The sequence below is a fragment of the Atta colombica genome, unplaced genomic scaffold, assembly GCF_001594045.1.
Source record: "Atta colombica isolate Treedump-2 unplaced genomic scaffold, Acol1.0 scaffold126, whole genome shotgun sequence".
NCBI classification, from domain to species: Eukaryota; Metazoa; Arthropoda; class Insecta; order Hymenoptera; family Formicidae; genus Atta; species Atta colombica.
In genome coordinates, this window is record NW_017259213.1 from 785242 (window position 1) to 804159 (window position 18918).

Below are 18918 nucleotides of genomic sequence, written 5' to 3' on the forward strand. Positions count from 1 at the left end.
CTAATACATTCCAATGAGGCAGCAAAGAACAATTATATATATATATATATATATATATATATATATTGTGATATGATATTACATTATTACAAAATGATTTTCGCATTTTGGATAATGTAAATAAGTAAATTTTTAAGTAGCAAACAGACAAATGAATTATATTCTTGAAACTTCCACGAGTTCTTTCTATAAAGATTATGTATTTCGCGGGTTTCTTCTGTATCCAGATCCATTCTTGGAATGCCAACGTTTCATGAACCTTGCAGTTCACTTCATCAGGGCGAGGAGCAGGAGTCTGATACTGAGCTCAGTATCAGGCATAATCTTTATAGACAAATGAATTTTTATTATTATATTTATGATATTTTATTTTTGATATTTTTTCAATTTTTATTTCTATACTTCCAATGGAACAAATCTTTGTTCAGAATTAACATCGATATACAAAATAATACAACAAAATCGGAAAGTTTCATCCTGCATCTTTTTCACCGTCTCGCGAACTCTGCAATCTTATGATCCACGAGTTCGATTTGGCACTCAGATTTCAATCTTCTTTCATTGTTGATTGATACATAGGTTCTAAGGCGTGTGACTGAATCGTAATTCCAAATCGTAATTCAATAGATGATAAACAAGATAAGTATGAATCATAAAATGTTTCATCCTTTCGTATTTTATGCAATGTCAATGAAATTTAAGATAAAGGTAAAATAATAAGACATGTTACCCTATAACATATCTGTAATGAGAACTGCAGTTTCTATAATTCTTTGTCGTGTTTGAGTTATATTAATATTAGGTGTAGTAAAAAGAAATCCATTATTTTTGCATGAAATTGAATGGAAAAATAATGGATTTCTTTTTACTACATCTAATATCATCAGCCAAGGGAGGCAGAGAAGCCTCTCTGAATCTTAAAGAACAAAAATAATTGAAACCATTTAAACGAACTATGTTTAATGAGTATTCATAAGAAATTAATTTTGAAAAGAAAAAAAAAATTGAAGGTGAAAATTATAGAAAGATTTTCTGAGAATCGAAAATGACTAATATTGTAAATTTAAGTCTTTTTAATTCGAAGAATCAATTTACAATTTTAAAAGAAAAATAAAGTAAATTAGTAAAGTAAATTAATAAAGTAAATTAATAAAGTAAATGTGTGTAATTTTGTGCTTCATCTACTATTGTATAGTAGATATTGTATACTATAGTAATTAATTAAAAATAATAATATGAAACAAAAGTCTAATAATCTTCATTTATCTTCCTTCTTCTCCTGGATTCAATTTTAATTTGCTCCTTTCCCTCCCCCCCCCCCCCCCCCTAAAAATTCTGGCTACGTTCATTAAGATCACATAAATTTCATTTCATTTTCATGCACTAAAGAGTTTCGCAAAAACTAAAATGTAAAAGAATCACGTCGTTTTATGTGACGTCGTTTTATGTGTAAATTTCGATCTTTAAAATGTAGCATTTTGTAATATGCAACGATATTATAGTTCCAAATCCTAAAATAATACAAACAAATGAGAAAAAGCTTTTTTTGTAAAATGCAGAATTTGAAGAGAAAATGTAGGGTATACTTACATTGGAATATACTTCTATTATAACAAATTGTCAAGTTGATAACATGATGATCATAAATCTGTATTTGTAATCATGTAGAAAAGATCTTAATTTTCTAGGATTGGATTCGAAAGGTTTAGGTATTATAAATTTATTTATGACAATAATCTTCAATATAACTGACAATCGAATTTTGTCGTATCATAAGAATATTAACGTTTCGTAACTTTTTAACTATTCGTACTGCTTACTCTAAAGGTGTCAATAAAAATAGTGGCTGATGAAAATCATCATTTTATTAACAATGTTATATGTAAGCGTTATAAATATGCATAGTGTTGTCATTTTGATTGGTTCTGGAGATCATCTTTCCGAAATTATCGGTAGTATATTTTAGCGAGAGACTCGTTACGTCTTTCAATTGAACGCCACGACGGATTCGCATTGAATAAATTCGCAATTATTACATGTATACGCAGTTCTCTTATATAATAAATATATCTCATATTCGTAATAAATGAGGCTGATAGAAGTAGAGCTACAATTTTGCGTTTGATTTCGTGCCACTTTGCGTCGTTCCTCTCGTTCCGCTTTTACACTCTACCTTGTACATATACTTTTCTCGTTTTTTTTTTTTCATATAAATCATCAATATAAAATAAACATAGGAAAATCTTCAGTTGTTCGGCTTGAACGTCGTGTATTGCGGTGGCTTCTCGCTCTTGTAATGGGGCTTCAATGTCGCTAAACGATCGGGTTTGAGAAACAGCTGCTCCCCCTGCACAATTTCCATCTTAGGATCTTAACCCTCGGTAGCTCGCAAATTTCCATTCGAATTAGCCTGCTGCTGCTCATCGAACAACTCAAGTCTTGAATATTTATTACTGATCTTAGCTACTTGTCTTTCATGGAAAAACAGAAATTTATTTTTAATCGTCTTAAATTCTTTCTTTAAAAAGTAAAGATTATATTTACGGAAAGTTTTGTGTGTAATAATATTTCATAAATTATACTCATATACATATAATTATAAATAATGCGCACGTATAATTTTAATTTCTAAAAAATACGAATTTTTGAATAGTATGAAAATAAATTCTCTTGATCGTTTATTGAAATACGCAAAAAAATGCGTAGTGTTCACGTAACACGATTAACGCGAATTAGTTTTACATAAATCCTCTTAAAAAATAACGAAATATTTATATATGAATTATTTCGAATGTAGTTCGACATACAGAGCTGCAGAAGACTAATGCGAACAATACGAATGCATACGCGTATAGTGCACGAACGAGGGCACGAATTGCTATCATAATGTTCTACAGGTTATTACTTGGCAGTCGGGGATAGAAACTAGCATAGGTGCAATCTGTGCAATTCTAGGCGCGTCCGAAACGTGGCACGCGAGGACGTAAAGTTGCAGGGTTGTTCTACACCCATGACAGCACAGGTGCCAAATAATCCAGGCTACAGTTAGGTAGCAGATTCAACATGACAGGCAAAACCGAGACTAAGGAAGTAAGATACGTGTGTATGTATATGCATAATAGCGTAAAAAGAAATGTAAATTGTACATAAGTGTAACTGATTATCTTATAAATATACGTTATAAGAGATATGTGATGACAAATGATTGTTGCGATGAAATAAATGAACGATTAGATAAATGATTTCATATACGACGCATTAATATGCATATCGCATAATTTATATTTTTTCATTAAATAATAAATTAAAACTAAAAAAATGAAAATAATATTTAAAAAATTGAAAAAAATTTCGATTGTAATCATTATAGTCAGGATTGGGATACATAGGGGTGTGATGATAAATGGTACCAATATGTATGATCACTTTTTAATGATGACAACTTTATACACGAAAGGAAACTCGGCACAACTCCTCGAAACTATCTCGTACGCCATACAGTGAAGTCCCATATTGTTAATCCAATTACAAAGTCGATGGTGTTCGCCTTCAGACTTAATTAATGTCGATGATAACAGGAGATATAGTATTAGCTAATCTTAATAGGATGATCGAGATAACGATAAACAATACGGTGCGTTGTAGTGAACTTGAGTTAGACGAAAGTAATCGGGAAAGTTTCTCTGTACATAATCTCGTGAGGTGCAGGGTACATACAAAATGCAATTCCGACATGCTCACTCGTTGGTCGACACGTCCTGAAACGATCTGTACAGCTTGGTTCCCATTTTTCTGAGAGTCTATTTTCTCTATTAAATCGATAAATTATTCGTATGTGGCTATTATACAACTGTGAATCGAATCACTGTCGGTTGTCGGCTTTGTTCAAACTACCCTTTGCAACAGCGACGTAGAAGCGCATCGTCGTAATTATCGCAAACGTGGGCGATTACACATCGCTGTTAACGTCAAAACTTTCATTAATTGGACGTTGATTCGTATGTTAGATCGTGATCTAAACAGGTATACGTATGTATATGCGTATGTACATATGTACTTAGTGTTCAATAGAATAGCAACATATCGTTATTAAATCGTAATGAGCATAGTTTCGATTACTAAATAGTATCTATGATACAAATACTCTTCAAATGATCTTCGACGGTTCGTTTACAATGCTTATCAGCGTTTCAAGCATACGATGTCAACGATCGGATAAAAGAAGGAAAAAAAAAGAAAGAATTATATCTGCAGCATTGATATTTGCTAATCGCGCCTACAATTTTTAGTGGCAGTGTGGAATAATGTATAGCAGTAACGAGTTTCGCATAACAATTAATTATTTCGTTCACAATGTTTATCGTCGTTTCAAGCATACGACGTCAACGGTTGGATGAAAAAAAGGGGAAAAAGAAAGAATTATGTCTGTAATATTGATATTTGTTAATTGCGCCTATAATTTTTAGTGACAGTGTGAGATAATGTATGGCTGTAACGAGTTTCGCGCAACAATGATTAAATTACAGCTATTCTCTTATAAGTTTCCGAAACGATCGGATGATTTCAGTGCGCGATCGGTCGTTCGTCATTAAGAGCTGCGAGCGTAAATTCGGCGATCTCGGTCGAGTTCAGTCTTACGTTCTTGAATCCCGCAGGACGCGCGGCTGCAGGGAATATACTCCTTTCTGGATGCAAGTGAAATCAGAACAGAACGAGGTGAGCTATCCCCGCGAGAAACGAGCCGAGATTCTCGGCAAGAGAATTGATAGGAATTCAGTTTACGATTAAGCGTTTCAATTTCATCCGTAATGAATTCCACTCAATTCACCTTAATCCGGTTACTTTTTACAAGGATGAGACGCGACTCAGACGGAATCCAGCGCGTACAAACGGCCAGTAGAGGCGGCGTTATCGTCAATACGCTCTACTTATGTACACATCTATCTAAATTAAATTACAAACAAGGATACAGCGGTAATTGGTGGAGGGACACCCGGGAACTAGATGCAACCAAATGCATGCGTAATGCACCCTACCGAGCGCATAAATCACTCAAGCGACTATCGCGATCGGAGAACATGATACGTTCGATACTTGCGCGAGCAGCGCGTCGTGTCGCCGCATAAGTATTGTAATTTAACATTGGATCGTCTAAAAACTTCTTGTCCGAATCGCTAATGGATGGTGTCGTCTCCCGTATAATCGTATAGTTATATTATATAATGATCGTAACATCATAATAAACTTTAACGCGTAAAAAAGAACGCGAGCGAGGATGATGTACGCATTAATTACTTTCATTGGTGTAAGGAATTAACAAATTTTTGGACGACCCAGTAGAGTGTGTACATTAATGTGTATCTATATTTATACATCTCCACGTTGATCGTGTGTGTGTGTGTGTGTGTGTGTGTGTGTGTGTTTGTGTGTGTAAGTGTGTATGTGTATCGGGAACACAAATACAATATTTTATTTATATATAAAACCCTCGAGATCTTTCCGGGAGAAAAGATGGAAAGTTTGCGCTCCTCGTTCCTTGCCTTTTTTAATCCGATTTAGTGTGTCCCGTTCCTCGTCTTGTAGAAGAAATTTTTCCTGCGCCAAGATTGCTCGCTCATTGATTCAATTAATGGATATACACGGACGTGCGGGGCGCGTCAACATTAAAAAAAAAAAATTGTAATCTCTAATATTTTTCTTCTTTTGCATGTTTTTTACTTGACGAGCCCCCGAAAGCGAATAATTAAAAAAATAATCAATAAATGCGATAATCACCGAAATACAGTTCGTTAGATTAAGGATAAGCATTAATATCGATTCATTAATACGAGTTAAATTGCTACGCTAATCTAGACGGTTCATTTCGCAATTAGGTCAAATTGCATGCACTTGCAGTTTTGCTTTCGCGAATGCATCGATTAAATTTAAACGCGTGTGCTTCGATCAGATAACTACTCTCAAACGAATGCAATAAAATAAGCAAGCGATTGAAAAAGAATCTTGTTTAAAGCAGAATAGTTGATACTTTATGATGTGCTGATTGATGCAGTAAAATTGAATAGGAAAATATAAACTGTTTGTGATAAATGATATGCTCTACGTTAACAAAAACAGCAGAATTTTGCATAAAGAGGATTTTTTTTACATAAATATTAATGTCAGAGAAACACTTAAAAGTCTGCATTTTTTTATTACGCAAAGCTTTTTTATTACTCAAATTTAGTAAGAGATCCACAAAATCAATATAGCTGTGACACAAAAATCATCTTTCGATAAGGAGAAACTTTATTTTTCAATAAAAATTTTAGGCTACGTTTGATTTGAATGAAATTTACATACATAATATTCAAAATTCAAGATTCTTACTTTCATTATAAATGCACTTTTTAATGTAATCATACAACAAAATAGTATTTTGTAGAACAAAACATTATAATACAATATAATTTATACTGTATTATAATATATTTACATATTATTAAAAAGTTAACGTAGTAATGAGAAATTTATCATGAAAAACAATCTGTGACTGTAACACCTCACTAACTTCGGACGTTTGATGGAATTATAAGTTGTTATGTTAATTATATGTTAAAAATGATATAAACTTTACGCGATTAAAGATGCTTCTAATTTTCAAATCACAAAACGTACTTCGCAAATGTTGATGCAGAATAATGATTATCGCACGCAAGTTACACGCAGATGAAAACCAATTACACGCAATGAAAAAACAAATGCAAATTTTCATTCTGCGTTTGTGTTTGCAAATTACATTTTGTGATTTGCAAATTATGTAGAGACACCTTTAGAAACAACGGTACGTGACAAATAATAAATGAAAAGCGAGAGGAAGAAAAAAGAAAAAACAAGAAGAGGAAAGAAAGAAAAAAAAATAGCACGCCAGGTTTTAGCTATGCAGCTGTGCGAGAATATATAATTTGTATTTTTTTTTTCTATTTTCAACTTAACTGACCTGCAACGTATATTGTCCGTGAGGCTGCCCATGATGATGATGCCTCTGATAATGTTGCTGTTGGTGTTGCGGATCGTGCTGATAACATTCCTGCTGGTATTGCTGCGACGGGACGGGTTTCAGAACGTGATTGGCTCGTTTCTCCGGGACAAATTGCTGACTCGTACGATCCATCGTATCCACTGCCAAGCGTGGATCCTCTATCATAGCGTTGGAAGCCTTTGTACTATATGGAAATGGTGGATATCATCCCGGTTTCGTTTCATTATAGATGCTTTGTGTATATACCCTATGCAATACGCAAAGCAATGCCTTTCGAATAATCCCTTTAAAGGGCTCCTTAGCCTTTCAATTTGAAAAGAAATTAAATTGTAAGAACCTACGCAATAGCTAAGGGGATTAGATAATTTATTCATTTTGTCACAGTACAAGTATTCTTTAAAAGAAAGGCTTTACTTTGAGAATAATTTTAATAAATATTCTTCCTTTTTCTTAAGTTGAGTATTAATAAATTTATTCATTATGTTTTTATAAATAATAGCGAATTTGATTAAACGTATTAATGCGTACTAGGGCATATTAAAACCGTTATATATTGATTTAATCTGAGTGTAAAGCTAAAATGTAAATATTTTGAATTATAAAATATATACTTTATCTAACAGCACGATAAAGTGTATTGAGTATTTCATAGTTAAACTAACGTTTAACGGTTTCCATGTTTATAATAAATATATTTATGTCAATTAACAATTTGTGTATAACGGCTTTAATACACATCAGTACGCATCTAATCGAATTCGCTATAAGTTATATCTATAATTATCTATTAATTATCTTTTTGCTTTTTTGTTTTTAAATCATTCCATAATTCTTTATTTATTCGTGATGCTTAATATCTCTTAAGACGTAAAAAATGTAAAAACATTTATTTTTCTTTCTGGAACAAAAATCCCTACATATTCCTACATATTCGAATTCATAAATAGTACTATTGTACGTTTTGATCAAATGTACACAATATTGGAGCGTCGCTTCCTCGACGCGAGCACCTTATATAGAAGAAAAGCTTTGTCTTGAAAACAAGATGATCTTATAAATATTCTTCCTTTGGATGTTATTTAATAGATTTATATGTTTTGACAAATAATATTTAATTATATTATAAATTTTATTATAAATCAACCAAAGTAAAGTAAATCTCTTATAAATCTTTTTGCTTGTTATTTTCTTATAAATCGAGCATTATTTATTTATTCAGAATATTATACGAGACGTATAAGATTTAAAAAATGTATCTTTCTTTCTGAAACAGAAATCCTGTATTCCTGCGTATGCAAATTCGTAAATATTCTAACATGGTTCTGGTCAAATGTACATACACAATATTGGAGCATCGTGCGTGATCCACGGCATCGTCTACTCGCCTATAAATCATTGCGCAATGTAATATCGTGTGCTTACCAATGCACTTGCTGCAGTGCCGGTACTGTGTTTCTGGCTACGCAGCATCTATCCGAACGTAGGAAACAAACGAATCCCATTATCAGTACCGAGAGCACTGTGAATCCGGCCACCGCGCCGATAACAAGCGGGATCTGAGGACAAAGAAAGATATTCTATGTGCATCGCCAAAACATTTCTCACAAACATTGAGACATGTAGAGTCCGATAGTTTTTTCGCGTTCATTCGCATACGTCAATTATATAGAAATATAAAATTTGACAACTTCTTTCATAGATTGTACATTCACTTCAACTAGAATCGACAAAGAACTCGACGAAAAGAATTTTTCTTGACGTGTGAATACTTTTCTTGGTTTGTCTACGAAAAGAGCTTACGTTTTAGATGACGTTAGAAGTTCTTGGAAAGAATAGTACGTAAAACGTTATGTCTGCAACGTTTACCTGGCCGGGCTCATCGACTTTCAGCATGAGTGCTCGTCTGTCACTGCCACGATCGTTCTCCACGATAACATGATACAGCCTTTGATCCTCTTTCACTGTACTTGTCAACTCTAAGATCGCTATATAACAATCTTCTGAAGCCAACGGCTCCAGATCAAGCGCACGATAGCGCGGTTCCAGAACCTCACCTGTCAATAAGAACAACTCCATGCATATTTCAATAATATTTATTCTTCATTTCCATTTCTACGAATAACTGAAAGAAAATTTCGCAAAATAATGAACATAATACCCATCCTATGTAATACTAGAAAGTAAGAAAAAATAAGTGCAAATTATAACAATCGATGAAGCTATTATTAAAAAGCTAATTAATTGTAAGAGAAATAATAAATTAATATTAATAATAATAAAAACATAAAAATAAGTCTATAAACATATATGAGGTATAAAAGTTCCAAAATATTTTACAGAATTTTCGGAAGTGTAAGCGTATTAAGAGAGACTAATTAATCGGTATCTCGGATAATGCAAAAAATTCACGGTATTCGGCGTGAGAGAGGGCATCGATTTGGGCCTCGCGGAAATTGGATGGATGTCTCAAGACCGAAGCGATCTCGTAACTCGGATTACGAGCGAGTGATCAATTAACCAAGAGGGTAATTGCGAATAGCGGTGGGATCGTCAATAAGGTACGCGGCGTGGAGTGCCAATTATGTCGGGAAGCATTGAAAAAATTGTGTACGAAAGAGCAACCCCGAGCTGGAGTATTCTTTCTGCTGATTCAACGAAGGTGAAGGGAAGTTTAACGGGGCTCCAGTTTCACTGAATAAAAAAGAAGAAAAAGGCAAAAGCGAAGGGAGCGTTAATAACTACGACCGTTTGTGCTACTCGTTTGTAGTATTCGAAACAAAAACCAAAGTAAAGTTTGCACATTAATGGTTCGTTGAGCGAGGTGACGGACGTTTCGTTTCACGAGAAACGCATAACGAAGAGGCAAACGCGTAACGAAGGAGGACTTGTTGGAAAAAGTTGGTGGTAGAGGCGAAAGTCAAAGTGGAATAAAGTAAAGTCGAGTCAGCCCGACGTCTGCCGTAACAATTTTAGTACGTGAACAATGTGCTTCGAAAGTGGTATCTCTTTCGTACACACGGTGCCCATGTTTCTCGTGTTTACTGACACGTTTACAAGGATAAAGAGCATAGATGTGGCTATCATTTGCGGGTAACTTGAGCGGTGAGCGATCTAGAGCGCCATTGTATTTGCGAAGAGTAATACAAAGCGACTGAGAGATCAATGTTTCCTTAAACTCTAATAGAAAGTTTCCGCGAGTTGAACTAGTTCTCTTAACTCTTTCTTTTCTAAACGACATTCTTTGTCATTTACTAATATCGCAAACGCGCCTGTCGCTTTATAATAATCTTCTTTACTTTATATCTCGATAAAGATCAAATAATTTTTTCGATAAATAATTTTATTTACACGAAAAGAATGATTTTGCTGAAGTTATATAAACATACAGATCTGAAAATAATTTTATTGCACCATTAAAATAATTACGTAGGAATTTCAAACATGATGAGTAATGTTACAAAAAGTTTTGACATTCTAGCAACAAGTTTGAGCATTCTACATAATTATTCTTATAGTCTAACAAAATTATTTTCAAACCTATACGAATTAAATTTTTAAATACTTCAGTAAAACCGACTTTTTTGTGTACAGTATATATTAATAGATTCGATATGATTTGTGATAATCTTCTATATTCTTCTTCTAATAAATTTTTAGATAATTTTAATTTGTATACTTTCAAAATCTTTTTATATCTGTTTAAAAAAAGATCTTGTTAAAATATCTAAAAGTTTAGCTAGATTCAGATCTCAAAATAATTTACTGTACTAATTAATTATATAATTATATAATTATATAATCAAATTAATTATATAAAATGCTCAAACTGATTGCTAAAACTTTTTATAGCATTGCTTATCATATGTGAGATTTTCACACATAATTATTCTGATCCATCAAAATTATTTCAAATATCTACCTACCTGGATATATAACTATCTATCTAAACTTTTAGATATTTCAATAAAATCATTCTTTCCGTGTATTCTTTATAAAATATTTTAATTTACAGAAAATTATTATCAGACAACACTGACGATGTCGAAATAAGAGGAAAGTAGTAAGTTCAATTAATCAGATTACATACATTCTTCTGTTCGTACAAAAATATCTTAAGAAAAAGAATTTTAGCTGTAATATCCGCTCTTATCGTTACCTCTGTTATTTACCCCATGATGCGAAACTTATAACAGAACACGTACGTGCACGCAGGAGGCAAAAGGCCAAAGTAAAGACGAAATCGAATACTTCTTGTGATAGTTTGAGGCAAGCAGTCTCTAACCGGCGTGCAGTCTGGTGCTGCCCCATTCCCAGGCTACGAGCCGCGGCTTCGGGTCGGAGCACAGTCTGATCTCTAATCTGGCCGGGTTACCTTCCGTCGTCACAACGACAAACTTCTCTGTGATGGTCGGCTTCACCACCTGCGACACATGTTTAACGTCCTTTGAATGGAAAGTTCGTTGCTGAGTCCTTCCTTCTCCTCTTTCGCGGTCATCAAACGGCAAACGATGAATGTCGCGAGTTACTTTCTATTCGAACTATCTCACGATGGTGCACAACTGTCGTTTTGCGGGCAAAACTTCGTAGAGAGCTTTAAATCAAAACTAATCGAATATGTTACGAATTATTGGATAATTAAATATATAAAAATATATTCTGTAATAATGTACTCTATAAATAATTGATTTGATATTCAGATGGATACAGCGACGATTTATCAAAAGTGCGGAAATGCAGTGAAAATCAAAACATTGTAGATGGACCGTGGTAATTCTTTTTTTTCGTTAACATATCGGAATCTATGAAAAAGATCTTATCAAGAAATATGATAGATGGTTCAATAAAAAAAAAGGCTCAATTTAGATATGATACGTGACTAAGGATCAAAAATACGAAACTGAATGGTATGTGTTTCATGAACAAAAACTGTAAATCATTTTCGGTCGTGAAAGAAATTTATGATTTATGATGCGTACATTATAACTCAATTCATTGTCATCCTATGTGCATCGCGAGATAAAAACATTATCATACGGATACATTTTTCACATTATGATACATTGAGATAATTCATACTCATTTCTGCAGAGTATCGTAATTTCAAAACCACATTTCGTTGAAATGTATACGTACAAATGTAATTCATCATTTTTTATCGATATTTGTATCGGCAACGCTTGTCACGTTTTCGTACATATCGCAATCATAATTAAAATATTGATTTGATTACATGATATCGACATTTCAACTGATTTCCAGGCAACATGCCTATGAAATAAATCGTATAATAAAATTTTTCCAATTGCTCCTTTCGCGTGATATTCGACTCCCGAGACGAACGTGTAATATAAAATAGCTGTGTACGCAACGTCAAAATCAATTTGAACGAGATATTAATAGCGCTGTCGAATTTTAACAGATGAAATGGTTTCATATTAAATGAAACGGAAATCAAACCTTTGTGCAGCCAGTAACCTGCATTAAGTTGCGTGCGTTTTGCCATCAGGCAAATTCAATAAAAAAAGTCCCGATATATTAAAATTGAGTTTTTTTTCGTTAACAGCCAGATAATTAGCTATTGGATTCGGTCATTGATCAGAATCAAATTACGAAGGTCTGTAATATCACGGTAATTGGAATATAATTTAATCTCTGTTGTATACAGTTCTAGTTATGTTGTGTTTACAAATTTTACTTGCAATATACATTTCTGAATATATATATATATATTAGATGTACAACTTTGCTTTCGCCGTTTTTTTTCCGAAATTCGAGGCTTTATTGTAAAAAACTGGTTATATATTTATGATTCAAAGTATTGTCCATCACTGGCCACTACTTTCTCCCATCTTTCGGGTAGCGTACGAATCCCGCGTCGAAAAAACTGGTCATCTTTTGAGGCTATCCATCCAATCGATCCAATTTTTTACTTCTTCATAAGACCGGAAGTGCTGGTCAGCCAGACCGTGTGTCATTGATCGAAACAAGTGATAGTCAGAGGGAGCAACGTCTGGAGAATACGGCGGGTGGGGTAGGACTTCCCATTTCAACGTTTCCAAGTATGTCTTGACCACTTTCGCAACATGGAATCGAGCATTGTCATGCTGCAAAATCATTTTATCGTGTCTCTCGTTGTATTGCGGCCGTTTGTCTTTCAATGCTCAAACGTATCAATTGCGTTCGATACCGATCGCCTGTGATTGTTTCAGTCGGTTTTAACAGTTCATAATACACTACGCCGAGCTGGTCCCATCAAATACACATGACCTTGGACATCAAAATCACCGTTCTTGAAGCATTGAAACCACTCACGACATTCTTTCACTAATAGCGGCCTCACCATAAGTATTTGAGAGCATTCGATGAGCCGCAGATTTCTTCATATTGAAGCAAAAAATTAAAACCTTCCGCAAATGACGAGAATTTGGCTCGTAAACTGACATTTTCAATCGAGAATAATTTTATGATGCAGACACAAATCGACTAATTATTCTATAGAATTATGTTGACAGATGCCCAAGTTTATTGTATGACGTCTATGATCTATTTATTTCGACCACCACTTACCGCTAAGCCATCTATAGGAAAACGGCGGAAGCAAAGTTGTACCTAATATATATATTGTATAACTAAATATATATATATATATATATTAAAATATGTGTGCATAAAATATCAAATACATAATATATGTAAAAAATTGAATAACATCAGACAATTTCTTTGATAAATCAAATACAATTGAAATTTGTTTAAAAATTCGTTCTAACATGTACGCGTATTTATTCTGGACTGTTATGTACAAAAGCATTGAAGTGACCTTTTCAATTAATTGTAGCTATGGTTATTTTTATGTGAACAAAACAAAAACATGTCTGTATCTATATGATATTGAGGCGCTCTTTTGAAAGAAACAACACAGTTCGTTACAAATAACGAAGATATTGATTTTTTGTATTATTTATTCTGTATAATAAAACTCGATGATGCAATATACGCGCATTGTTGGTGATTGAAAAACTGAATGAAGGATATTGTCATTAAAAAATGCATTTGAAGTTAAATGCACGTATATACTCAGTATATCGCGATATGTATATTATACCTTAATAACAGAATTTATTGGCATAATATTGGCTAAATATATTTCCAATTGATGTTAATATTTAATCAATATTTAGCTAATAAATTATGCTAATCGAGTATATCATAAAAATAATTTCTAAATATATTGTTTTATCACAACTATTAGAGCAATATATTATTCGCTTTGCGACAAATGGATAAATAAATACATATTATAAGATCTGCACAAGAGTTAACTTTTCATTACGATGGAAAATAATTTACTTAACAATAATGTATAGGATTGTAAATTTTAATTTGCTTGTCAAGTTGTGTTCGTTTCATTAAATATTAAATCATTCTGCATCTCCTTTTTTTTTGCGCGAATTTATCCACGTTGGCGCATACACGATCTCAACTCATCCTTGGTATATCGTGTTTTCCACAAAATAATGAAGCAGAACGAGGTTGATGCACTGGAGCAACATTTCTTCTTCGTTACAAACTACATTTTCTACTCATTTTTTTTCCACCGATATTACATCCGGGTAGTCGAAGCTGAACGACGGACTTTAGGCAAAGTATTCACGAGGATATTCCGTTACCGCGTTCACGAAAGATATTCAATGATCCCTGGATCCCGTAAAGTAATGAAGCGATATTTTTTCGCGACGCGTCCGCCGGAAACGCTATTCGTCAACGTCGGATCCCCCTGGTAATTCTGATTTGCAGCGAAACTTTTTCAACGTTCCGCCGCGACGATGCGTCGTCTTACCCGTGGAGCTCCGACCACTTGCAGGGACACAGGGTCGCTTTTAACTTCCCTGACGTTGCCATTGATCTTGTTGGAGGCGAGACATATATATTGACCCTGTTGCTCATACGTCACGTTCGTCAGGATCAATCGCTGCCCCGTTCCGCATTCCAACGGCATGCGGCCGTCCGTGAATATCTGTGCCCATCTGCACACGCATCACCGCACATCGGAAATTTGCAAATTAAAGACACTTCCAAATGCCACCGCGGAAGTATAAGCTAATGAAAAGATATAAAAATAAAAGAAGGAAATTAATAATTAATAATTTTCACTCTGAGATACATATCAGATGTAAGCCTCTTGTAAACTGAAGTATAATCTAAGAAAGCGAATTAAAATTAAATGGAAAATTAAAAATAGCATTGTAATAATTAAAAGAAAAAAAAAATTATCAATTTTGATATGTAATAAAATTTATTCTTAATTTGATGTGATTTTACAATCAGACAGATCATTTTAAGCTTTTTATATGAAACATCTCAAAGTTAGAAAAATCAGCTATCAATACGAGTGAATGCAAAAAAAAATTCTAAAAGAAGTAAAAATAAAATAATTGATATGGATCACCTGTACTCGGCTGGCGGCATCGCATCAGCATGACATTCGAAGGATGCACCAGAATATAACAACGCAGTTGTTAATCGATCCGGCCCGACTGCGCTGATTGTTGGTGGATCTAGAAAAAAAATCAATTTATTCTGAAACTATGAATAAAAGTTATTTCGTATAACAATTTCTATTAATTTTTATTCCACCTCTTTTAAAATAATTATTACATGAATATTCACGTATATAGTGATTCGAAATACAGAAAATAAAGAAAATTACAGTACATTATTTAGTGAAAACTCTTATATATCAAAAATGATGGCCAGAGGCCACAAAAATTTTGAATTGCATTGAAGTGAACATGACAGATTAAGAATCAGAAAGTGACAGTGGTACACGTACAGTTTACGGACACCTGTACTGAAACCGGACTGCTCTCGCCTTCGATGTTTGACGCCTCACAGAGGTAAACGGCGGCGTGATTTCTGTAAATTGGGGAGAACATGAGGGTTTCTCCGATGCTAGCCACTTCTGTCACCCCAGGACTCTTGGTTTTCCTCCAGAGAATCGAAGCTGGCGGATTAGCGTCAGCAAGACATCGAATTTCCAACTGATCGCGGCCCTCCTCGAGCTGGCCAGTTGGGACGCCAACTAATCTCGTCTCCGGCGCGTCTAAATTCATGCAAAATGCTCAGTTAATCACGAGAACTCTAATCCCTCGTGCCGCACTAAATATACATATATATATATATATCACTGTTTATGTCATTCATTATTATTCGTCGAATATTATGGTACATCACACAGAATTCAGAGAACAATCTTCATTCATTTAATTATAGAAATACAATGCATTGATTAAGACAAAATCTCTTAAAACAAATGTCTATTTTAATTTAAAAAATGATTATCTTCTATTTTTGTCTATTTCTTATTATTAATTTAGATTGTTTAAAATTTCGCCAATACCTAATAGACTTGCCTTTGCAAATTTTGATTGATTAGAGATGAAGAGACCATATATTTATATAAATTATGACTTAACTTTTAATGTTAAATATCTTGAATTATTATTTAACGATATTAACTAATGATATGATAATATTACGCAACTCTTTTTTTTTGGAAATATGCTCATTATCCATCTTTGGTGAATCTATATAAAAAGCGAGAGTAAATCTACCGTATCAATTTTAACGAGACGGAAATTACGTATAATTATCCTCGGAAGAGTCCTTTCATATTCATGTCGCTTAGTAAACAAGAGAAATTTAACGTAAATGCAGTCGGGGAATCGGGTCCCGTCATTACTATCAGCTTTAATCACACTGAAATCAGTCGCGATGTGCGGGAGACCGTGAAAGATAAACATCAGATATAGAAAACAAACGTCCGCAGCATAAATTTTCAGATTAAACCACTCATTAATGAGCTCTTAGTTGAAAGCAGAATTCACATTCACAATCAGATGCATTTAATGCTTCAAAATGAGATGAGTTTCCAACTTTACGTATCAATATTAAATCCGATCGCGTACATATGAGAACACAACCCATAGAAATAAATGCCTTTAATGGTGGATTTTAAGAGTGCTTGTATAATTTTGTGTGAACTGGGTACTTTATTTATCAAATTTTGTCAACAAACTTTTGTCAATAGTTTTTATGATCTATTCGTTGATTGACAGAAAATAAAAAAAATGAAATATGTATATTTCTTATTTTCATATATTATTTCTTTTTATGCTATCTGTTCATCGATTTGCCAGAGAGATAAACAAACTTGGAATAAAAATTTAAATAAAAACTGAATGTCTCTTTTAAATACTTACTTCATTTTTGTTAATGTAATTGTTCGTTTAAAAAAGCAACTGGCAAATTATACCAGACAAAGATACATCGTCATGCAAGATAGATGTTCTGTTTAAGAAGAAATTAAATTACGTGAACGCGGTCAATCGTGTCATTGTTTCCCCGATGGCCCAAGTAAAGTGGAAACACTACGTTGACTTTGGTTTCACGTATAACTGATGATACCTGGTGGACACGATGGAAAAAGCGTGTGTCCAGGTCATGCGGTAATTACCTTCTTCGAATAATTAATTAATCACCATGAGCGATGAATTTCGCGAAATATATTGTGAGCAAGAACGTATTGCCGCTGTGCAACTGGTTTTAGTATTAATTTGTATAATCAAAATAGCATACACATGTTGCGTAACAAATCGCCATTTATTATTGTGCTTGTTGTTTGATTCCTTATCAGTAATCGACTGAAGGTGATTCTACACGGTCAATAATATTGTCAATTAATATTAACAATACTATTGATGTGTGATTAATATTGATGGATTGATGTAGAATTAACGATGATCTAATGAAAAATTATTCGTTGTATTACATGTCGCGTAATATAAAAATTTTGATTCTTGAGCATCAGTATCGCTTTATTAAAATCCAGCATGTCATAATACAATAGATATTATACATAAAACTAAAGTGAAATATATTGTCAATAATACTAATCGTGCAAATATATTGTCATTAATACTAATCGTGTAATTAAAAATACTAAATATATTGATTGATGGATACTGTCAGTAGTACCGATTCAATATTACTGATCAGTATTATTAATCGTATAAGGTTACCTTAGGAGCTTCTCACTTTACGTTTAATAAATATACAATGAATGAATCGTTATTATTGTTCCTGGGATGTTTATAATTTAACATTTTTTTCACATTACAAAAGCATTGTTTAAATGCATCGCGTTCACGTGTTTGTACCACGTACAAATTTTTTATATTACGTGACATATATGTAATACAACGAATAATTCTTCGCAGATCGTAATTTCGGCATACTTGATGATGCACGAGCTGTAATTTCGGTTGATTTTGATGGAAAGTTAGCACAGTTACGGCATCCTATTCACTGAGTGATGATGTAATTCATGTTTATTTACTCGATATTTATTTAATTTACGGCCGGTATAACCGGAGCCAATTTTCATCAGCAAGCCGGCTCACTTCTGGTTTCCATATTCATGTAATAGGTCGTTGCGGCCATTAAAAATGTTAAACGCTGTTACGTTTAATGAATAACATTATAGCGTATGCAACAAGATGAGCCACAAACATAAAACCAAGTTAATAACACGTCACTTTGAGAGTTAACATGACACATATATAATAATAAAGACATACGTATATACGTACATGCCATTATTATCGTAGATCATAAAAATATATCAATCCTTAAAGCGACGTGGATTAACTTGGTTTTATGTTTTATGTTTATAGTTCATTTCGTTGCATATGCTATAATGTTATTTATTAACGTTAATTTATTTAACATTAATGTGTGTTAAACATACATGTGTATGCGCGCGCGCGCGAGCGCGTGTGTCTGTGTGTGTGTGTGTGTGTGTGTGTGTGTGTGTGTGTGTGTGTGTGTGTGTGTGTGTG

At 33.5% G+C, this 18918-nt stretch overlaps 1 protein-coding gene across 1 annotated transcript in view; it reads right to left on the minus strand.

Moving 5' to 3' along the window:
- Positions 1-1850: 1850 nt before the first annotated feature.
- The window catches only part of LOC108695084 (muscle M-line assembly protein unc-89-like), a 31446-nt gene continuing 14378 nt past the window's right edge, over positions 1851-18918 (minus strand). Inside the window, exons 4-11 of the mRNA XM_018204837.1 lie at positions 15852-16121; positions 15468-15576; positions 14859-15045; positions 11301-11439; positions 8885-9072; positions 8441-8574; positions 6977-7202; positions 1851-2347 (exon numbers count right to left, since the gene is read on the minus strand). Of these exons, the coding sequence (XP_018060326.1) occupies positions 2246-2347; positions 6977-7202; positions 8441-8574; positions 8885-9072; positions 11301-11439; positions 14859-15045; positions 15468-15576; positions 15852-16121 (1355 nt within the window). The 3' untranslated portion in view covers positions 1851-2245. The remainder of the gene's footprint in view (positions 2348-6976; positions 7203-8440; positions 8575-8884; positions 9073-11300; positions 11440-14858; positions 15046-15467; positions 15577-15851; positions 16122-18918) is intronic.